Genomic DNA, 23,838 nt, shown 5'->3' with positions numbered 1-23,838 from the left:
AGAGTCAAGCAAAAAATATCACCATCCCCCCCCCCCCCCCCCCCTCTTCCCCGTCCCCCACTTAGCGCAAGGTCTGGTGGATTCGCTACTGCACGAGTAGCACTGCGGAGGAGAATGTCAACCTTTGCCAGTCGTTACATTTCAATCGCTGGATGAGGAAAAGAATAATTCAGCAAGATTTTTTCCAACTTTGAGCTGTACATAGCGCGTGAAACGCGAAATTTGCCACGAGCGTTACCTGAGGCCCCGTCCACACTGCGCCGGAGAAATTTGAAAACACAACAATCACCGGTGATTTTTGGATTTGTGTTTGAGGAAAACTCGGTCAGGGAAATCACATGATTATCGTGACGCTATCGTTTTCGTTAAGCTCCGTTTTCAAAATGTTTTCCGTCCATACAAGAACGCGAAGCGGGAGTTTTCAAATTCCTCCGGTTTGAACGATGCTTTCGAAAAGTTCCGCTCTCGTGACAGATTTGTGGGGACGATCGGCCTCACCGTAGAAAAAAAAAGCTGCGTGTTCAAACTACTTCGGCGTAAAGTGGACGTGGCCTGGAACCATAATGCACGTTTTTTTTTCTTTTTGGCGTTCACTAATTAGCACGCACAGGATAACCAATCAGGAACAAGATTGGCGAAGTATAATTTAAAAGCATCTCTCCCATTCAGTTTCTCTCGACTCCACTCTCTACTTATCTTCTTCAAAACGGAAAGTGTGTAAACACAGTTTCATCTAGATTCACAAGCCAAGCAGAAGAGGACTTGGAAAGTATAAACCATCAGCTTCATGAATTCCAGGTAACTTAAACAGTTTCATTGATTTGCAAAGGTGTTAAAAGCCTTTTGTCTTTCGCAAAAATTAAGTGTACCTTAAGAATATACTCACAAAGAAAAGGTAAATTCCTGTTGACTCTAAACTTGAACTGTCAGCCGTCAAACAGGATTGTTACTGTTAGTTTTAAGCAATTCCTAAGTTGCTGTTCATTGTTCACTTGAGGGACAAACAAATGCGATGTTGAATGTTATGTGCCTGAGCGTTCAATACAAGTTACGGCATAAAATGGAACGTTCAAATGTGTTAATCTTAAATCAAACTGTAACAATAAGCAACATTAGCAGAAGCAGTGAAATAATCTTAAGTAACACTATACAATCGCGCTAACGATTGTTTGCTGATTTAGTAAACTCTCCGGATTAATTCTCTTTTTTCGGATAGCTAGTGTCCAACCTAACGAGTATTTTGGACGGTTTGGAACATAATTAATAAGTATTGGAACGGGCTGTTTTTAAGCTGTTTTAAAACTGCTTTTGAGCTACTTTTAAAGCAGCTTTTGAGCTACTTTGAGTTGCTTTTGATCTGGTTTTAAGCGGCCTTTGAGCTGCTTCTAAACGGTACTTTTGACCGGCTGTTTGAGCTCCTTCTGAGCAGCTTCTGAGCTGCTTTTAGACAGCTTTTTAGCTGCTTTTGAGCTACTTCTGAGCTCCCTTTGAGCGGCGTTTGAGCTGCTTTTAGGCGGCTTTTTTAGCGGCCTTTAAGCTGCTTTTGAGGAGCTTTTGAGCTGCTTTTAGACTGCTTTTGAGCTGCTTTTGAGCTGCTTCTAAGCTCTCTTTGAGCGGCCTTTAAGCTGTTTTTGGGGAGCTTTTGAGCTGCTTTTAGACTGCTTTTTAGCTGCTTTTGAGCTGCATCTAAGCTCTCTTTGAGCGGCTTTTGAGCTGCTTTTAGGTGGCTTTTTGAGCGGCCTTTAAGCTGCTTTTGGGGAGCTTTTGAGCTGCTTTTAGACGGCTTTTTAGCTGATTTTGAGCTGCATCTAAGCTCTCTTTGAGCGGCTTTTGAGCTGCTTTTAGGTGGCTTTTTGAGCGGCCTTTAAGCTGCTTTTGGGGAGCTTTTGAGCTGCTTTTAGACTGCTTTTTAGCTGCTTTTGAGCTGCATCTAAGCTCTCTTTGAGCGGCTTTTGAGCTGCTTTTAGGTGGCTTTTTGAGCGGCCTTTAAGCTGCTTTTGGGGAGCTTTTGAGCTGCTTTTAGACTGCTTTTTAGCTGCTTTTGAGCTGCATCTAAGCTCTCTTTGAGCGGCTTTTGAGCTGCTTTTATGAGGCTTTTTGAGCGGCCTTTAAGCTGCTTTTGGGGAGCTTTTGAGCTGCTTTTAGACGGCTTTTTAGCTGCTTTTGAGCTGCATCTAAGCTCTCTTTGAGCGGCTTTTGAGCTGCTTTTATGAGGCTTTTTGAGCGGCCTTTAAGCTGCTTTTGAGGAGCTTTTGAGCTGCTTTTAGACTGCTTTTTAGCTGCTTTTGAGCTGCATCTAAGCTCTCTTTGAGCGGCTTTTGAGCTGCTTTTATGAGGCTTTTTGAGCGGCTTTTGAGCTGCTTTTATGAGGCTTTTTGAGCGGCCTTTAAACTGCTTTTGGGGAGCTTTTGAGCTGCTTTTAGACGGCTTTTTAGCTGCTTTTGAGCTGCATCTAAGCTCTCTTTGAGCGGCTTTTGAGCTGCTTTTATGAGGCTTTTTGAGCGGCCTTTAAGCTGCTTTTGAGGAGCTTTTGAGCTGCTTTTAGACTGCTTTTTAGCTGCTTTTGAGCTGCATCTAAGCTCTCTTTGAGCGGCTTTTGAGCTGCTTTTATGAGGCTTTTTGAGCGGCTTTTGAGCTGCTTTTATGAGGCTTTTTGAGCGGCCTTTAAACTGCTTTTGGGGAGCTTTTGACCTGCTTTTAGACGGCTTTTTAGCTGCTTTTGAGCTCCCTTTAAGCGGCTTTTAAGCTGCTTTTAGGTGGCTTTTTGAGCGGCCTTAAAACTGCTTTTGAGGAGGTTTTGAGCTGCTTTTAGACTGCTTTTTAGCTGCTTTTGAGCTGCTTCTAAGCTCCCTTTGAGCGTCTTTTGAGCTGCTTTTAGGAGGCTTTTTGAGCGGCCTTTAAGCTGCTTTTGGGGAGCTTTTGAGCTGCTTTTAGACTGCTTTTAGCTGCTTTTGAGCTGCTTCTAAGCTCTCTTTGAGCGGCTTTTGAGCTGCTTTTAGACGGCTTTTTAGCTGCTTTTGAGCTGCTTCTAAGCTCTCTTTGAGCGGCTTTTGAGCTGCTTTTAGACGGCTTTTTGGCTACTTCTGAGCTGCTTCTGAGCTCCCTTTAAGCGGCTTTTAAGCTGCTTTTTGGCGGCTTTTTGAGCGAACTTTAAGCTGCTTTTGAGGAACTTTTGAGCGGCTTTTGAGCTGCTTCTGAGCTCCCTTTAAGAGGCTTTTTGAGCTGCCTTTAAGCTACTTTTGAGGAGCTTTTGAGCTGCTTTTGAGTTGCTTTTGACCTGCTTTTGGGGGACTTTTAAGCTGTTTTTAGACGGCTTTTTAGCTGCTTCTGAGCTCCCTTTGACCGGCTTTTAAGCTGCTTTTAAGGCTGGTTTTCACTAGAACATAAGCACAAGCACAAGCATAAGCATAAGCACAAGTGCAAACAGCCACGACATAAACATAAGCATAAGCAGAAACATAAGAAGAACGAACCCACTTATTTGTCTTGTGCAGTTTTCACTAGTAACGCGCTCGACATAAGCATAAGCACAAGAAAAACGGAACTGTTCGTTTTTCTTGTGCTTATGCTTATGCTTATGTCGAGCGCGTTACTTATGCTTATTTTTATCTCGCGGCTGTTTTCACTTGTGCTTATGCTTGTGCTTATGCTCTAGTGAAAACCAGCCTTTAGGCGGCTTTTGAGCTTTCTTTAAGCTACTTTTGAGGAGCCTTTGAGTTGCTTTTGAGCTGCTTTTGGGGGACTTTTGAGTGGCTATTTAGCTGCTTTCAAGCTGCTTTAAAATAGCTTTTGACCTGCTTTTATTGTTCTCCTTTTGAGCTACCTTTTGAGTTGTTTTTGAGCTGTTTAAAGCAGCCTTTGAACTTCTTTTGAGCTTCTTTTGAGGATTTTTTTTAACGAGTTTTAAGATGCTAAATACCATGACGCTCTGGCCGTCCTCGGAATCTTTTTAATCCAATTATCTCCTAATTACTTGAAATTTAAAAGTAAATTACTTCGAATCGATAAAAATCAGTTTTATGAAGTAACACTGGCTAAATAGCAGCAACACAATAACTCAATTTACGGGCAAAACCAGAACAAGCAACTGCACTTACTTTCCCTTTGTGAAATATTAGTTGTGGGAACAACAATTAAAACCCAGTCTTCTCGCCATAAAGTCATCGTAGCATCGTTTTACTAAACCTTTGGAATGAAGTTAATGAACACTATTATGGGAGAACACTAAGCATGACCAGAAAAGGATGTTAAACAAAAAACAAATAAATTTGTTCAGTTCACGTTGTGGTGGAAGTAAAGATACTCCGATTTTCCTACCCTCCATATACCTCAATTTGTGAAATCCCTACTTTTTTTAAAGTACCTGAAGCTTGAGAAGGAGCCTTCACGTGGGGGTCATTATAAGAAGTACTCAGGGAAATTCGTGAACTAGAAAAGCAACATGAATTTTGGATCGGTAAGCATTTTCAGAGAAATATAGTCTACAGTTTGAATAAGACTTTTGGTAGAGAATCTATCCGCGGAAGCACTGGGTCCCATATACGGGGGATAAACTCTGTCCCTCTCCTGCTTTAAAGGAGACGACTGAGAGTTAAAGGCGGCTCTCTCCCATAATAAAACTCTCATCTAGACGTGACGGGGATACTAGTTTTGAATCAAACACCCCTATGGAAAATGGCTCTGTGCACAGACTATACTAAGGTAGTTAAGGTGGCCGAACACAGTTTTCAAGAGCCTATGCTTAATTCACCATTACTTTTAAGCTATTTATGCTTTGGTGCCCGTTTTTTGCAAGCGTCAAGGTTAACCACAGAAGGGTTTATTGTCGCATTTTGGTTAAGGCGTGTGCTGTTGCCATGGCAACGGGACTGGTTAAAAACAAGGCTTAAAAAATGGTTTTTGTTTATTTAAAAAAACTCCAGTCGTTAGATTTTTTTCATCATTTGCCCACTACGAATTGACATTAAATCGCTTCTGTCAACACTGCCCTAATAAAATTTTGACATAGGCGATTCTCGTAATTCGCCGTTAATCGTTTTCACTGCTTGTTCTGTATTATTAAAAATTCCCTATGTCAAAATTCAAATTTTTTGCGATAAATCATTCACGTGGTTTCTGAACTATTTTTTTGCCAAATTTCTTGAAATTCTAACGACTGGATCGTTAGAAATCGGCATGTTTCTGCAAAAGCAATCGGTCTCAATTTTTCGAGCAACTGCGCATGCGCTGCATTTAACTGGGTTCTTTCGGTAACAAAGAAAAAAGCTGAGAATTGCTGGGTTCTTTGCGTCGTTACCTTTTCTAACACATCTTTGTAATAAAAGACTAAAGCCATCAATATACTGCGTTCAATAATAGAGAAAAATAGCGCAGACAGTGCGGGTGTTGAGTAAATAAAATGATCGCTCTATTGACGGCATGTTTGTTTCTGCAATCCTTGTGCACGCGCTGAATTGCATCAGCAAAAGCGCGCGCGAAAACTGTGTTCGGCCACCTTAAATCTATTTCTGTGGTAGTTAATCCATTTTTTAACTCCTTAGAGGTGACAATGTATAGCTCTTTCTTGATGAGAAATAACCGACATGGGGCAGCCAAGAAGCCACAGCGAAAAGTTCTGAAAACTCCTTAGCGGTCCCAAACACGTATCATGGACGCCACCCCTGCCCCACCCCGGGTCTGTATGTATAAACAACGTATACACCTCGTTTAAGGTTTTATTTAGCATTCTTTTAATTTCAAAATTGAAGAGTCGCAACCGTTCCTCATTATATCCGGCTGCGAGCAGAGTAACTGGAGGAACATTAACTTTGTCACATTCCTCAAGTTCAATAACACTGATGCACTGCTTATATTTCTATTTACAATATGAAAGCTATCAATCCCAAATATATTCTTAAGGTTTTTCCAAGCAAAATAACATATCAATTTCAAATTTGAACGTTTCCCTAGAAGTGCCAGGACTCCCTGTCCGGCCATGAACGTTAACGAAGAATGTTGTCCTGTATTGGTATTTGAAGCTGAAAGAAAAGAGAACCTTGGGAAAAAAAAACACCCTAGACTTGTTGAGATCGAAAGAAAAAAATGTTTGCAACACTCAAACCTTGATACACAACCGCGAAGGATTTTAATAAGAAAGTCTAAAAAAACTCCGAGTTTTGTTTGGTAGAAATAGACCATTACAATACTTGTGGTGAACGTTAGTAAATTGTTTGGTAAGGAGAAGATCCGATTAAAAGGTTTTCTCTAACAGTTAAGTCTATGATTAATACCGGCTCTGATTTGTGCCAAAATAAAAGCTAGTAAAGCAGAATTGCAAAATCAAATTTAGGTTAAACTTGATCACACTTGAGAGTGAGAGGATAAACCGTCATATAGAGTGGTTTAGCGACTCTACTATTAAGAAAGCGCTCCCTCAGATATAGAGCGGTTTTCTAATTAATTAGACTGTACTGTCGGTTTGTTTCTCGGATGACTGTCTACCCCATCTCCACTAACGTCGATACCAACAGTGTACAGGCTAATTATTTTAGCATAACCGCACCCTCCAAGGACCTTCTATCCATTGACAGTAGGTGCGTGCTTAGCCAATCAGATTGAAAGTTTGCCACATGTCAATCACTGGCTTAAGTTAATCACTGACAAAACCACACCTAGAGAAAACACAAGCCAGTCATGACAGTATCACTAGCATTAAAACAATCGGGAAAACACGCCGAGACTACAAGCTTGAGCCTAATCGCGATAAGGCTGGGTTTACTCCTGATTGGACAAAAATTATATCAAAATGATTCAAAGTTGGATAGAACAAGGTGCGCCAGTTGACACAAACAGAACAAATTTGAATACCACTCTAACCGCAAAGAAACAGCAAAGGCATAAAATTACAAGATGTTCCTATCTAAATAGTTACTTCGCACAAGGAAAGGTACGAAGAGAACATGCAGAAGATAAAACTTTTAGTCAATCTGATAAGTTTGTCTTACCCTCTTCAAATGTTTTTTGTTTTGCTAGCACATAAGCCACCCTCCCCTCCCACCCACCCTTAAAACGATCACATACGAGACCATGACATGGTTCGTTATGTAATCGATCATGAATGTTTAAAGTTGCAATATATTTTCCCTCTTACTAATTAATGACCTACAGAAGCGCTTGATAATATTTCAGGAGGCGCTTGGTCATTTGAGTCTCCCAGGATTAACTTAGTTTTCGAATACAAGTCGACCGAGTTCTTGATTGGACAATAAATAAGGAAAAATTCTTTTCTTCCCCCAACTGTTTTCTTCTTCATATTAGCCCATTATTAAATCTACAATAAGATGTTTGCACTCTGACGTCATTTGATTACTGGCTCACTTAGAAAAGACTGAACCCAAGAGTATGCGCGCGAAGGTTTATGGTTCTGTTTTGGGTCGGGAATGCTTCATCTTTCAACATAACATTTGCCATCTCCCCCGAAATGAGCTTTTCACTTCCTTTTCCTGTATCATTTACAATTCACTGCTATTTAATTGCGCCGCTTAAATAACTATTGGCACGAGAAAACAAAACAAATCTTTAGGGATTCCTAAATGACGTTATAGTGTAAACATCTACGATTGATAATAATAATTGAATGATGGAAACATTTCGTTGCATTTAAGTCCTCACAGTAGCGTCCACATTCTCAGTGTGTTCGTCCTGAGTTTTTTCATCGTTCTTGTGTTCTGTTCTTTGTGTATTTTGTTCACTTTCTATAGAACAGTCGTTTGTAATTTGACTTGACTGAGTTGCTTCAGTACTAGTTTCACTGTCACTGTCAAATGCAGAGTTCTCTGGAGACGTTATCACTTCTGTATCAATACTCTCGCTGTTTATCGTCTCAGCCTGACTTGCTGAGTCAGCTTGATGTTCGTGAGCATGCTCGGTGCTCGGATTAGTGCATGGTCTGCCTGTGGCAGCGCAAAACACTTCATTCTGTCCCACAGACACGACACCTGGATTTACAGGCGTTTCCTCATTTTCAGATGATTTTGTTGAGGCTGTTCTTTTTTCGTTGGTTTGCGGTGATTGTTTATCCTGCAATGCCTCGTTTTGATCAATATCACTGCTGTGAATGGCTTTATTTCCAGATGATGTTTGAACATTTTCAGCGTCAGAGGACGGCTGATTTTCTTCTATGACAGATTGTTGGTTTTCCTGCGATTCTTTTGCAACTGATGGCTCCTCTTCCAGTTGTCCAGCAACTGGAGGTTCTTTCTTAGCTGTGATCAATTAAAAAAACTGATATCGTTAACAATTAGGTCCAAAATTGCAAGAACACAAGACGCACAACACAAATCTCGCATTAACCAAGATATACATGAGTATTCAACACATTTTAACGACAACAACCGTGAGAATAATTTGGAAAGCAAACCAAGTCTCCCCATTCCCCTCTGGCTCAGGTTGCTTCCCCCCAAAACACCAAAGACCTGGCCATAAATTACAATATTTCGAGAGGAAGCTACCTCAGCCTTAGCTGGTTTTCATGGGGTCCTCTATTCTGGTCGAATTGGGATTTGGAGATGTCGGGTTTTTGTGGAGGGAGGAAAACCGAAGAGGCCGGAGAAGCCGGAGGAACACCCTCGGAGCAAGGAGAGAACCAACAACAAACTCAACCCACATATGGTACTGGACCGGAACCGAACCCAGGCCACATTGGTGGGAGGCGAGCGCTCTCAACACAAGGCCAAGCAGCTAATAGCAGAAAAAATAATTTACGCTTGCACATACAAACGCATACGATATCGCGCGCAACTGATTGCAACGAATTCCACTTAAGGACGTTCGCGCGTAAATTTTCCAGTCGATAGATTTTTTTAAAATTTTTCCTGCAGTCAGATAATAAGTTACTTTTGTCAGAAATGCAAAAATATTGGGGGTCACCGACTTCGTTTCAGAGATAAAGCGTGTGGAAAACTACCCTGATTTTGAAAAATTGGCGCACGTAAATCAGCATGGTCTACAGGGGTTTATAGTTAAAAGTATCGAAGGTAAGTCAACGGAGGCGAACGATCTTAGTCATATTTTGTAGAAGTGAGTCTGTTGCGTAAATAATTCCAAATGTTACCAACGTTTTCACAAAACTTAACCCTTCAAGAGGCATTTGAGACCGTCGCAGAGATAAATGAAGAGCTAAAATGAACGGAATTCGATGGTGCATTTTGCAAAAAATTCAAACTTCTAGTCGATAGATTTTTTTCATTTTTTCGCTAAACGTAGAAAATCGGTAGAGAAAATGATTCATCAAAAGAAAAGTAGGGGTCACCGAACGTCCAAGATCGTTAAATCCAGGCAAAGCTATAGCAATGGCCATCTGCCCTATCATTTTTCATTTTATTACTTATCACGCGCTCTTATGCATGACGTGGCGTGTGAATTTGCGTGCGCAGTAAGGATGCGCAGAAACAATTAGCGCGAACGTCCTTAAGGTCATTCCCCAGTATTGCATTGCGCGTCACTACTGCGCATAATTCCTCGCGTGATTAGCGCGCGCGCATTACAAAAATGGCGGCTTTTTCTTTATGGCTGGACCTCGCCATAGAGGTAAATCGTCATTTTCTCGCAAACGAGTATGGTCACCTATCATTTTTTCCTGTTGTTTTGAATTGAGTAATAAATTTCTCTGTGTAAAATAAATATGGACCGGAAACGTGAATTTAGCAAGCAATCGTGACTACTATCATGGTGCTATTATAAGGATTTATATGGGTATAAACAAGGTGCTGTTACTCCTAAACGGACATGGGGACCCCTCATTTTTATTTAAAAATTTAAGTTCCTCTAATATAAACAATCAATAGGCAAAGTTTCACAAAAATCTCAGTGCAGGTTCTATTTCAGTGGAATGACCTTAAGTCAAGATGTTATTTCACTTCAGTACTGACTCATATGTATTTCTTTTAATGGTAGTGTTTCGTTATGTAACTCTACCTAGAGCTCGTACCCGACATCCCAGTAGCTTTGGAGGCTAGACGCACTGTAAGGTGCTGATTAACGTCCTCCATTGCCGCTATGGCGTTCTTCAGTATACGCCCTTCCTCACTGAACAGAAGCACGGCTGGAATCTTGACATCATCATTGGAACCATCGCCAGCCATGGCAAATATCTGCTGCTTATCACTCGAGCTACCTTCGTTGTTATCTAAACGGAGTAAGACGCCAGTGCTTAGTTCAATCGTAAGATATGATACGATAACTTTATTTATACACGGTAGAATTTGACCACTGCCAATACCAAGGCTCGAATGCTTTCTGCCAGAGCGCTGAAGAGAAAATTGCGCCAACAATATTATTCCTATCTATACCCCGTTATACCCCTTATATTTTCGCTGGTGTGTGACGATCCGAGGATTTGAGTCGCGCTCAAAAGAAACGCGCTTCTTTTCCAATTTTACTGCAAAATTATAGACAGTGCAAGCAAATTGATAACACTGTACCCCGGCTCGACGGGAAAATTAACCTGCGATCATGCGTTCTTTTTTCACAGCCAAAAAAACCCCGCCTGACCACACGTTACGCCAAAATCGAACACCTCCAAAGTTACCGAACTCAGTAAACAATTTGTTATTCAATTTCGGCAGTATATTTCCTTTCAAAGCAGCCAGTCTTTCATTATCATTTCACGATGACGAAAGAAAAACAACAGCAACAACAACAACAGCAACACAAAGGGATGGATGCTTAAAAGCTAAGGCATAATTTTAATACTGAAACGTGATCGAGGGTCACCGAGTTTAGATATATTGCATGTACGCCATATAAGACGCGAATCTTTCTCACAACAAAATAGGAGGTCTTTACAGATCTTACCGATGATGATCACACCAACCGCGCCTGCAGCCTCAGCCTGCCGGGCCTGTAAACAAACATAACAAATCACGATTAATGATACAGTGAATCAACTTAAATTCCTTCATTGCAGCGCTTCTCTCCGGTTTCCTAAGCTTGAGATGACAGGAGCAAAACCTGCTAGTCCCATGAACAGCATGCTAGCTCACTGGAGCTTACACACGCAAAACCTTTAAACAGTAACACAAACACTTCAGGCCCCGTTCACATAACGTCGAAGGAATTTGAAAACGCCACTTTATTTCAAAGGTTAGGCCTACCGTCCACACTAACCGCCACGAAAACTGAGCTTTTCGAAAACGCGCTTCAAACCGGAGGAATTTGAAAACGCCGGGTTTTCGTTTTCGTGTGGACAGAACACATTTTAGAAACGGAGCTTTTTAAAAACGCGATAATCATGTGCTTTTCCCCAACACAACTCAAAAATGACCGGTGATTGATACGTTTTTAAATTCCTCCGGCGCAATGTGGACGAGGCCTTACTCTAAGACCACATTTGGGTTGGTCGGCGTCCAATGAACTTGGTTACACGGAAGTTTTTTCTATGTTCATGCGCTAGTGCCAGTACTTTGCTCCTGTTCATACACGGTGCGCATAGAGAGGAGTGTGCAGAGACGCACTGTGAGTGGAGTGAGTAACGCATCTCCCAATGTTCAAGGTAACACGTTAACCCACTGTGTATCACTAACTACTCAGTGTTTTTTCTCCGTACCTTGTCGATGAACATACACTCGCCCCTTTCTATCACAGCAATTCTGTGCTTCAGCTCCTCTGCATTAACGAGAGAGGAACATGCCTTAATAGGCTCAGCGATGGAAACCTCTGCACCCATCTGAAAAGAAAACAGTAAACTTGCTTACTTAGAATTTGCTTATTGTCAATATAACTGGTTGTGTGTGGTTCTTCCACAAAGACTTTTAAACGAAGTTTCTAAGGCAAGTTTTAGAGTAATATCTTTCAGAGAACTGAAATATCTTTACCAGTTGTGTTTTTGTCGTGAATAACAAGAAGTAAGTTATCTAAGATTGCCAAAAACCTGTCTAGCACGGAATGAGCTAACACATGTCAAGAACAATTGAGAGAGAGAATGCAGCATGAACCTGAAGGAAGGTGCGGCCGATCTGTCTTACTCACCCCAACATCTCCTTTGCTCAGATCTAAGCCAAACTGTGCTGGACAGGCATTGAGAACTACATTTCCCTTATAAGGCGCAGACATAAGCTGGACCACACGAGGGTTTTCTTGAACAACTAAACAAAAATGAACGTCATTCTTACATTAGTATCTTCACTGACCTGACTTCGCTAACCTTTACGGCAGAAAAGAGTACATTCTAAACAGGAATTGTTGAACTTTAAGTAAACACTTAGGTTTAGCATAATATGAAGGAAGGGCAAAAGTACACCTAGATCAAAGGAAACCCCACGAAATTTATTTAAAAACAGCTCTCAGCAAAAATAAGAGGACCAAAGAAAGATGGATGTACGCGAGACTAGTTGAATAGTTGAACGGACGTAAGAAAATTATCTACCTGATTCATCATTGCGCTGTTTTGCCAGTTCAATCATCTCTTGCATGAACTTGATGCCATCTTCTGCATCAGCTTGACTCTCAGCCTGGCCACAGATTGAAGAAAAACAAAACATGTTCAGTACAAAAGAGTTTTAAAAAAGCTCTGCATAAAGCTTTAAGGGAGGTTAAAGTAGTTTTGGCAACACACTGGAGGCAGCGTGGCCAAATGGTTAGGGTGCTGGACTTTGAATCCGGAAGTCACGGGTTCAAGGCCCACTCTGACCACTAAACTACGATGGAGTTGTTTCTCGGTAGACCCTAGTTCGACTCCTCGGTGACACTGGTAAATAGCCAACTAGTCTGCCTCTCGCCAGTTGGGTTTGGGATGTTATGTTCATTTGCATTATTTGTTTCATCGTTTGGTTTCATTGGCCCTGTAAAGCCACACTTGGAGAGTGGTCAATTAAGATTTTTCTTTTAAACACATGTTTTCCTTATTCTTACTTGTCTACTCGGACAATAGCATGTAATTAAGTCAATTAAATCATCAAATTTCTACTAAAAATAAAAAAAATAATAAAAAAGATTATCAGCTCCCCAGTATGAAAAGTGTTTACTGTTTGATGTGCGGTTTTTTAAGTGTGATGGTCAGTTTAGATGGTCTGTTAAGTGTTAGACTGCATAACACAAGTTTACTTTAAAGGTGATAATATTGTAAGTGAACTGTACACTAATTAAGTTGTTCCAAAACATCTTAGAGCTTAATTAGGTTGATTAAAATCATTAACCTCACCAGGAAAATGGAAAAAGTGCCATCCTCGCTTTCATTGATAGCATTACTGATGGCCTAATATACATTATAGACTGAACCTTCCATCATGTTTGACTGGAAGATGTTTTAGAAGATTGGAAGACATGAACCTGTCCAACAGACAGACTGACAGACAGACGTACTAATGCACAGACAGACAGACAGACAGACAGACAGACAGACAGACAGATAGATGGAAGGAAGAACTAACTGGTCAACAGTAGACAGCTTGTGCAGTTAATCTCACCGATGCAGCAGATTGCATGAGCTGTATTCTTCCATCTTTCGTTTGAACCACAGTGATGCCCATGGACTTAAGGATTTTAACATGTTCTTGATTTCCAGGTACAAACTGTTCAGCTCTTAAACGTGGGGGCCTAAAGAAAAGCAATTACACAGAAGATGGACAGAATAAAGGTCTTAACAAAGTCAAGAAAGAGGTACATTTTGTATTTGTGTTGCTCTGGTAGCTTTTCTACAGGTTTTTTTTCACAATGTTCTGTTTACAAACATCACACCTGTCGATCATTCTAAATTTGATTTCAATCCAGATCATTGCAAACACATGTAAAGGTATGGCCATTCTGTAAATAGGTTACTTGAATTATGCATTTCATCTTTTGTACTGTCAAGCAACAACTGTAAAATCTACAAAATGAACTACATCATTCAAATAAATTAATTCATGACTCACACTTTACCATCCTCTCCTCTTGGAAACCAATAAAACTAGTATGATTGAGTCATATAATAAGTCAAAATGAATATAACAACATTAGTAGTTCAATTACTTACTTGTTGGAGCTGAAAGCAAAGGCTTGCTTTTTGTTAGGACAGCTCTCCTGTGTTTGTGTTCTACTTTTACGTCGCACCTCTTTAGCAAACTCTGCAGTTGACGCTTGATCGTGTTGTGTTATGGGGCATGTATACTCATGCTCATTGTCTGCACTTAAAGTCAAATTATATTTGAGTTCCTGTGGACAAAACACAGAAAGTTTTGGGTAACTAATAAATAGCAACTTTAACCTGAACACAGTAAAAACTATTGTGGTCTAAAACACAGACAATGACAATTGAAGGCTTGCGTGCAACATGCAGCATTTTGGGCCGATTTTTATTTTTTGTAGGATCGAGCTAATTTTTGGCAGACTGACTTGTTTTGACATGAAAAGCATCATTGCGCTATTGTTTTTGTTGATTTGCACTTCGTTGTCGAGAAATAACGTATGCAAAAGAACTCAGTTTTCTGAGCGGCATCTTTTGGAGCGAATCCTTCCAAGGTGGATGTTGACGCAGTGCAAACTTAAACGGTTACTTTTAGCAGCTTCGACAGCACGGTTTTTTAAAATAGATGTTTTGATTTTTGAAAGAAGTAGAGAAATAGACCGGAAAAAAAAAAATGACCGACCTCATATCAAACCGGTGTCACGACAAAACAAACTCGCATCCGGCCAGTTCAGCGCCTTATTCGCTTGCGCTAACAAAGCAACAGTAAGAGAATAGCGTAATTATATGAATAATAAAACTAGCGGCAAACACCACACTTCGGAGACTGCATCGTTTAGCAAAACAAAGGTTTCTTTTGTTTTTCGCTCAACAAAAGATCTCCAAAAGATACCCTTGGAAAACTGAGTTTTTTGCATACATTATTTCTCGAAAACGAAGTTTTCCACTACCTGACGTTGTTGTGATTCCACTGACAAGGCTGGTAATAGGTGAGTATTGACAAGAGCTAATTTCCTTGTATAATATACAATTACAGAATTTTCAATATGTACAATGACTCTGTCTTTGCATATGTCTCAGGAAAGAAGAATGAGTAGGGCATTACTCAAGTTATCTAGTTGTCCCAGTTGCTGTACATAGAGGCTGATTCTAAAGACAGCCCCACTAAGGGCTGGTCACACTGTTCACGAACACATGTGGCAGTACAAAATCTTGATTCTCTGACTTCAGGTGGATATCGAGAATGAGAAAGTATACTTTCTCTTTCTCCTCTACTCAGTGAAGCTGAGAAATGCGTACATCAGAAACATCTCATCAGAACACACAATGTACATACAGAAGAGACCACTCAAAAAGTATAATGACCATGGATACTAACTTGTGTGAATACAAACAGAGGTACAGTATTGCTGTACTAAGATCACTATAAAACTTTAAGCTTAGACCTTTTATCACTAATTTATAAACACGATCAAGCTGGTCTCACCTGTGATGCTGATGCATTCACAGCCATTGTAGACAGACTAAGAGGCAGCAGATGAGCCTCCGTTGTAAAAATAAACTGGTTCATGTTGAACACCAGATCTTCTTTTTCAGTAAACAACAGATACAGGTACTTGAATGTCTCAGCTAAGACAAATGAATCCATCCTAACACAAAACAAATCACATATATAGTTACTCATAAATAACTTTCTTAACGATCTTACCTGTAATAGATTGTGCTACTACATGTACCACAAACACTGGTATGCGATGTCACACTTTTAATAGATCTTTTGTGCAGACTCCTCCATATGTTTAATTATAATTAATTTAGAAAACTCTGGGTAAATGAATTAATTTTTTTGCTCTGAGTTGACAGATATCATTTTCAAGTGTTCTAAGGATAGAGTTACTAACAGTAGAATTATTTTTTCTAAAAGGTATGTTTTTAACTATTTAGTAAACAGAAAAACTGTAATCTAATTCAGTTTTCCCATTGAAGCTGAGGCACATTAAAATTCATTTTAAATGAAACATCAGTAGCATGTTAAGTTACCGGTATTTGCAAAAGTTAAATTCACTTCACCTGTCTTCATGACTTAGTGTTCTGACATCCCTAAGAGCAGCAAAACCACAGGATACCCTAGCATGTTCATTTATCTTTTCCACGATATGCTTTCCAACATCAAGATAATATGGATCCCCTGTGGCCTAAAAATTAAATCCAACTTAAATTAAAGTCCTATAGATTTAATCATGAGCTTTATTTTTAATGCAATAATTAACATAACAGGGAATTTTCCAAAAACCAATATCCTACAAAGTGGTCCTGACTCCTGTATTATTTTTTCTCCCGAATATCACCTAGTCAAGCATTGTATGTCCAAATAGGTGAAGTTGACAAATAAACACTGTTTGTAATGGCTATCAATTTAATACGAAGTCACAAATTTCTTTTGTAAGACTTCATATAAAATTATCACACCTCATAAAGGAAGTATGTGCTTTCCACAAGCTCAGGTCTGAGAGGATGCTGTCCCCAGTGAACCTCAAAATCTGTGGTAAATGCCTAGGAAAAACAAATTCAGGTCAATCAATTATAAATACTGGTATGTAACATCAACAACATGTTACCCAAATAAAGTACCACATTCAGAGGTCTTTTTTAATCACTATTTTGAGACAAAGAGTGCAGATGAAAGCTATGGGACAGTTTGGCCCAGTGCTGACTTTATCTTGACTTGGTAACTGATTGTTATCATGATATCTGGTGAGGAAGAAGCTACCTCTGGTAGGAAGGTGTGTTTCTTGGAGACCTCGTACAACATCTGATGCATTTCAATGGCTTTCTTCAGGTCACCTTTAAGCACCTACAGGATGTACAATATTGCAAAACAATTACAGGTCTGTTCAAAGAGAGAGCCCAAATATGAGTAGCAAAAATGCAGCAGAGCTAAGGGGAAAGAGCTTACTTGAAGTCCTGGCCAGAATGCTTGTAGAGCATCCATGTAAGCATGTGTTGTTCTGTCGGGTTGATGCATCTGAACACTCAGGAACAATGGGCCTTGGTTTATGTACTGCATTATAGACTTGTAGTGCTGTTCACAAAATTAATACATTACATAATTTTAGCATTGCTCTTTGCACCAACTACTGCAGTGGCAAATCTCGAGGAAAAGACATTTTTGATTATGGATTACAAGCCAGGACAGAACATTCTGGCCCTTCCCTTCATCAGTTCATAGGATATCTTGACTTCCCCTTCCCCAAAAAGAACATACTTTGATCCGCCAATGTATTAGTCAGTCCTTCCAACTATCCAGTTGGATCATGTAATGAGAACCAACACAAATGAGTAATGTGCAATGTTTGCACAGATAGTTTTTTGTCCTCTTCAGTACAGAATGCAACCCAAGGTTCAAAACAACTACAGACTAACAAAAGAAAAAACTAGCTAAAATAAATGTACAAAACTTACCTTGTTAAACCTTTCCAAGTAAGTTTCATCTCCAAGAAGAATATAGGCTTTCAAACAGTATTCATAGTAAGAGTCAATACCAGCACCAACATTACTGTCTGTTGATGAAAATTGTCATGTGGTTATCTATATTATTCAAAACCTTTTAAGCAATGTTCTACATGATTTACACCACCCATTGTCTCAAAATAAAAGAAGGATCAGGAGGTATAGTAACATTTTTTACTGTGTATTTTCTGTAGTCAGGTACATGTTACATGGCTGTGTGATTAAAATATAATCTGGCCATTATGTGTTTACTAGTTTTAGTTCATCTTTTTTCATTAGGTGTTTTGATCCACCTGAGATAATGCAAGGAATAATGATATACTCCTGTTCAAGTGAATGTGATTTTTACCTCTCCGAACCCAGTCCCCATTGTGAATGTTAATTACGGTTCCAACCAAATCACTAGCCCGGCTGCGGTGGATCCAGATTGCCTCCATAGCTTTCTGTGCCTTTGCCTATTCCAAAATGGACACAAAGACTTCAGTTCAGCGCCAGTTGAAAATTCTATTACTTATCAAAAAGAATATTACGTAGTTTTCAAGTCAAACACCTACGAATTAGCTACAATTTATCCAAAGAGCCTTAGTTAGTGAACATATAGTAATTTGCAACATCATTAAGATCTTCTTAAAGAGATAGGAAAAAAATAATGTTCTCTTTCTTTCCATTGGGCTATAAAAACACAAGTGGAAGTTTGGGAGAACTTGAAATGTTCTTCAGCTCTCATAAACTTCCACCTGTAGTGAGTAGTGTAGCCAATCAGAGGACAGCAGTAGATTTATACTAGAACTCAATAGAAACATGGTAGAGGAAATTAAACTACAAGTATACCTCAAATATTGGATCCCCAGTGAGTCTGGACAGTGCACCAAATTCCATGATCATTGTTCCAGCACAAGCAGTGCAAGTGTCTGACTCACTACCTGTCCCTGAAGATGGGTGGTGGATTCCATACTTTAGGTTGACCTATTAACACAACATTTAAATTAACTTGACTCCAGAGAGAACAGATCAGTAAAACTGTTCTAGGTTGTTACATTGTAGCTGATGCCTGAGAGAACAGATTCCATTTCATATTCCTCTCACGACCTAAGTTTAACTGTGTGTATAACTTATTATTATCAGTGAGGTATGAATACAATTAGGCAACTCACACGAGGATAGGGTATGCCAGTGGAGGTATTGAAGGCTGGTAGCAGTCGATAGCCAATTTCCTTTGCCATAGGCACCAGTTCATTGTTATACCACAGCATGCCTTTGCCAGCCGTCTTCAATGCTATTGCAGCAAAATGCCCTCCAAGAAGTCCCCTGCAGAGCATTTTAACAGACACATCAACTCACATCACTGCAAACATCAACTTTTACCCAAAGTTAATTAAAAGGGTTACATCACTTGATGTTAGTTGTTCAACTGTTACATAATACACTTAGTGCTGAAGTTATTCAAACAACAGACTAACTACTACAATTCTCAACAAAGTGCTATGATCACTCTGACTCTAAATACTGCACTTATATTCTACTGGATAATTTCTTTCCCTGACGTGATGCACACAGTCCTCACTTACCCTAAGACCCTTATGTTTGTCTCAAACACTGAAACCACCACATTGTTATCAAATGAAACATCTCTGATCACCAGTCGCACAGCCTTTTCAAACTCCTCTACATCTCCTAGAACCTTAAAGGAAGAAACAACACACAACAGAACCATGAACAAAAAATCAAAGTCAGAGAAAAAAACAAATCATTTAAGAAATGGAAAATGAAGTTACTGACTTACTGCTAATGTGTCCAATGTGTCGATCAATGTCAAGGAAAACCTTACAAAAAATAAAATAACAAAATTACTTACTCATTGAAACACTGTCTATTTTCTTTATTTCCAGTTTTCCCTGCTATTGAAAATTACTGGATGGGGAGAGTCCCCAGGGGACTCCTGTTCACCCCCCCCACAATGTAGGCATTTGTGACAGAGACATCAAGATGTTCAAATTTATAAATCTAGCTGTACATGTTAAAGGCAAACTGAACCAACCATGAACCATGTGTTCATTAAGTGTAAAATAAACACATCCTGAAGTTTCAAACAAATTAGAGGAAGCATTCTGGAGATACTGGAATGTTAAAATCACTGTTTTATAGCCTTCATAATTGTCAAATTGTCAGAAATGCTAACCACTGATGCCAACAAAATGGTACAAAACACTTACGAACGCTAAAAGAACGCTACCAAACGTCTCTTGTTCCTCATAGTACACAATGTTAAATTATATTTAACTATATTCAAGTTATGAAATGAAATCATAGTTAATTAAGGTTTCATGGTAGCTTTGTTTCATGGTAAGATACTTTAATAGGCTTCTTAATATATTAGCTGGAATGTATCTACATGTACATTACGTACATTGCTTCTGAGAGCTGTACGCCGCTAACTGAACTGGTCATACTAAGTATGACTAACACAGTTAGCGTTGTACAACTCTTGTTACTTTCCACTGTGGTTTAAACCTCCTTGAATGTAGTTCTATTCCATGTGCTCCAGATAAAGGCATGTTACAATGTTGTTCAGTGCACAAGTTTAGTAACTCACTTCCCAAGGGCATCATCAACATCCCCTCGGCTGGCTTCCACACCTCTCACACGGCCTTTACAGCTAAGTGGCATAAGCTCATCAGCAGGATAAGCATGGTCCTAGAAGCAGTTACAATATCAGTATGCTAAATAGCAAAGGTAAGGGTTCCTTAATAAACAGTGTTATTCTTGAAAACTAGTACATCATTACCAGTTATTCTTGTAGACCCTTCAACCTTGGAGGATTTCCTTTAGGGGGTTGGAACTGGTAAAATATACGGGCACCTGTATTTTTTACAGCTTGTTCATGCCAATACCTTTTCAAGGTCTTAACATTTCTCCCGCTAGTTTCAGGCTTTTAGCCAGATGGGCATCCAGGCGTCCTGTGGATGGCCATTTTCTTTAGAAAATTATTTTATTTTTCATATGTTGCCTTATAAATTGCTCATTTGAGCAGGCCCTATAGCACAGTTTGGACGGCAACTTTTCAAATTCTGGCTAAAAGCCTGGCTAGTTTGTTAACAGGAGCCTTTTTGTTGGTCTGTTCCTAGTATTTGGTTAGACGAACTTAAAATAAATAAGTAATAGTATATTCGATGTTATTTCAATCTCTTTTATTGTAGTCTTGAAATTTTTCCATTTTATTGTTTTAAGATCTTCAACTTTTTAGTTTAATCAAAACAAAACAATTACTTTTGGAGTGGGGAACAGGTAGTGTTTAAGTATAAGAACCAGTAGCTTTTTGGGGGGAGTTGTCAGTAAAAGATATTATGGCTTCTTTCTCACCTCCAACAATTAATGTTCTACCTCATGATCACAAACATAGTATAGAAAATTTCCATCTAAAATGCTAGACAGTTTTATGCTACGTAATTGTTCTCCTTTGGAACCAAAAACAACACTTATGAAGAATCCAGATCACTACAAACCCTCAATAAACATGGAAAGCACCTTGACTTATTGGGGGTTCAAGTTGTCATGATTTTTAATGTGCTGTAAAGACTCACGGCAATTTACCTCCATAAAAACTTCAATCACAGAAATATTTATCATAAATCCCAAATTTTTACAGAAGTGAATACCTGCCTTGAAAAAAAAGGTGAAACAGATATTGATCAACTTTGCAAAACTATATGTAAATCAAGTGCAAGTGAATGGTGTATTGAAAATGCGAAATTCCTGTTTGACTGGTCAAGCAAATGTAGTAATTTGTATTGCATTGATAGGAATTGTATATTCGGAATACAATAATTTTGTCCTAGCCATCAAGCCAACTCAAGTTCTTCAAAATGTTAAAAATCCTTTTAAATGTAAGTTCAGAACCTATTCATACTGGTGAGCAAACAAAGTAACTTGATTACAATAAGATTATTTTCCTTTTAACAGCTGATATCTTAAAAATATAGACAGAATATCTATTACAGCCTACACTATTTTGCAACTGAAAAAACACCTTCCTGTCAAGATCACATGGCAACAACAGTCCTCCATTGGAATTCAGCACACCAAGTGAGGTCCTGTTGTCGCTATTCACAAACTAAAAAGTGTTTTAAATCACATAGCATTCCACATTAATAAACACCAAATTGAAATATCATAAATAGGTAGTATTCTAAGTATCAAATACACCCATTTTCTGCAATGGTCTTCTTTTAAAAAATAAAAACATTTTGTATGCTTTCTTGAGAGATTCTGCACTATCAAGTATACAAAGGAAGCAAAAATTGCAGATCGGAGAGTATCATTATTTATGTATATAGCTGTCTCAACTTCACCAACATAATGTTCTTCAATATATTCCTTTCTCAATAATAAAAAAAACTCTCTATATTTCCATGGAGTAGAAGGAACTCTGTCAGAAAAGTAACAGAGTGAGCTACATTTTTTCAAGCCACTAATAATTAGCTTCACCATTTCTGAACTGATCCACCAGCTGGTTCTGTCACTAATTCAAAAACATGCACGTTCTTCTAAACAATAGGTCTGACTGATCCATACATATAGCACAGCATTCAAGCAGCTGGCTAGTAAAAACTTTCCTTCTATCATTTTTCATCTTTGCCAACAGGCCAAAAAGCAACCATATTAGCAAAGACACTTTTTTCAAAAAATTCCCACTCTACTGTACACAGGGTGCAAAATGCTGGCAAAGTCCTTTCATAGGATGGCATAGATGGCTAATTACATTCTCTGTGAAAAATTGTTCTCAGTTTATCTTACCACATTTTTTTTGTAATGTTCTGGGAGCATCACTGCTAGGATAATTCCATATGACTTTTACAATGTCACGGAAATGCAACCCACATAAACTAAACAACATTGCACCTGTGTAGCAAGACCAAGACCATTGCAATTCACAGCAAGATCAATGCTTAATGCTAAATTTACGCTATATGGAAAAAAACCAGCTGATTGCTGGATCTTCATATCAAAAGACATCTTTGGGCTGTTAACACTTGATCCACACACTTACAAATACATGTTCTCCTCTAAAGTATCAAAACATGCTGAAGAATTAGGTTAAAGGTGGCCGGCCTTAAATTTACTTCCTTTTACACTTTGTGACGATTATACATTGCGAATTTCATCATCATGGACCTTAACAAAGGCTGCACATATTGCAATACCTATTAGTGCTAATGCCATTTACTTTGGACCTACACATTTGTTAAGAGATTGTAAAATTCGGAATTTATAAGCTGAATGAAACAGTAACTTTAGATCAGGTAAGTCTTAGTTTACCTCAGTACAACTTCACCTTACGTATTAAAATTTCAACAACCAGTTTATTGAATTTTGAAACACCACAACAACATAAATACACGCATTTACTGTTTTCAAAACTGAGATAATAGGAACCGTCACTAAGCTTGACCGCTTACGTAATTGCTTTACTCATGTTAGCCTAACAAAGGACGCTTGTTTCCCGAAATGTGTACTTACCATATAAGAGTCGTAGGCATGGCGAAACATCTCCAAAACCTTGTCCCTATAAAAGAGAATCCATTTCAATATTTAACAGAGGTCCGATAAAAAGACTTACTACATAAACTTGAATAAAAGCATCAACATGTAAACCAACCTCATTGTGTGCTTCTCTTCGGGCGTCATTGATGAATGACTGGATTCGCCACCGGCATAAACAAGAGAAAGACATACTACCAGGGATAACAAACCAGTTCGACTCATTACGGCAAACGGAGTGGACCAAAGTCCAGTTTACGGGTAAGCGACTCGTCGTTTTGTCAAATCACATGGTTTCAATCTCGTAGTTCTACTAAACGCGTTTTCATCCAGAAAGAGACAACTGCCATTTTATCAGATAACTTCTTGCTTTCGTGGCAAAGAGGAATTTAGGACTGGGAGCGAATGACGTCAGGAGCAAACCCCCACGCTACGGGCAAGCACGCGTGACAACACGCGCGCGAAGTGGATCACCCAGACACATTCTTGGGTCTTCTATCACTCATCGTTTCAGTTTTGCACTTTATGCAAGGGAAAAATAAGAAAAAAATACATATTTACAAATACAGCAGTGAATTCAGGGGAGTTTTCCGTTGAAAAACTTACATAATTTCCCTATCTCAGCTTGCAAAGCCCAGGCCAGTCAGGAGAGTAGATTTTGCAGTGGGGCTACAATGTCAGACTAGCTCTTTTTAAAGAGCTATTTACACTTAAAAAAGTGTCAAATAGAAGTTGGTTTGCTGAACGTTTTGGACTTAGTCCTTCTTTAGTAGATGAAAATGGTGAAAATAATGAAAATGATGAAAAAAATTTTGGACTAGTGGATTTTGTCCTTGGCTTGCTCCACAGGAAAATGATGTAGTGTGAGA

The 23,838-nt window shown here is 39.1% G+C and overlaps 1 protein-coding gene across 1 annotated transcript; it reads right to left on the bottom strand.

The window, feature by feature from the left end:
* Nucleotides 1–5,696: 5,696 nt before the first annotated feature.
* On the bottom strand, nucleotides 5,697–23,360 carry LOC110064209 (ER degradation-enhancing alpha-mannosidase-like protein 3). Its single transcript, XM_020771214.2, has 22 exons — nucleotides 23,088–23,360; nucleotides 22,949–22,994; nucleotides 20,025–20,125; nucleotides 19,215–19,254; nucleotides 19,000–19,112; nucleotides 18,586–18,739; nucleotides 18,263–18,397; nucleotides 17,781–17,886; nucleotides 17,384–17,481; nucleotides 16,878–17,003; nucleotides 16,692–16,775; nucleotides 16,391–16,474; nucleotides 15,992–16,116; nucleotides 15,408–15,570; nucleotides 13,991–14,169; nucleotides 13,443–13,572; nucleotides 12,404–12,488; nucleotides 12,007–12,122; nucleotides 11,585–11,704; nucleotides 10,834–10,879; nucleotides 9,968–10,165; nucleotides 5,697–8,243 (listed from the first exon to the last, which is right to left on the bottom strand). Exons 1-22 carry the CDS (start codon nucleotides 23,192–23,194, stop codon nucleotides 7,639–7,641), a joined length of 2,961 nt encoding a protein of 986 aa, XP_020626873.1. The 5' UTR covers nucleotides 23,195–23,360; the 3' UTR covers nucleotides 5,697–7,638.
* Nucleotides 23,361–23,838: the final 478 nt, after the last annotated feature.

This window comes from Orbicella faveolata, unplaced genomic scaffold (assembly GCF_042242905.1).
Source record: "Orbicella faveolata isolate gen_17 unplaced genomic scaffold, um_ofav_v1 contig_36, whole genome shotgun sequence".
NCBI lineage: Eukaryota > Metazoa > Cnidaria > Anthozoa > Scleractinia > Merulinidae > Orbicella > Orbicella faveolata.
The sequence above is the reverse complement of the archived record's forward strand: the minus strand, read 5'-3'. Positions and strand labels throughout refer to the sequence as shown.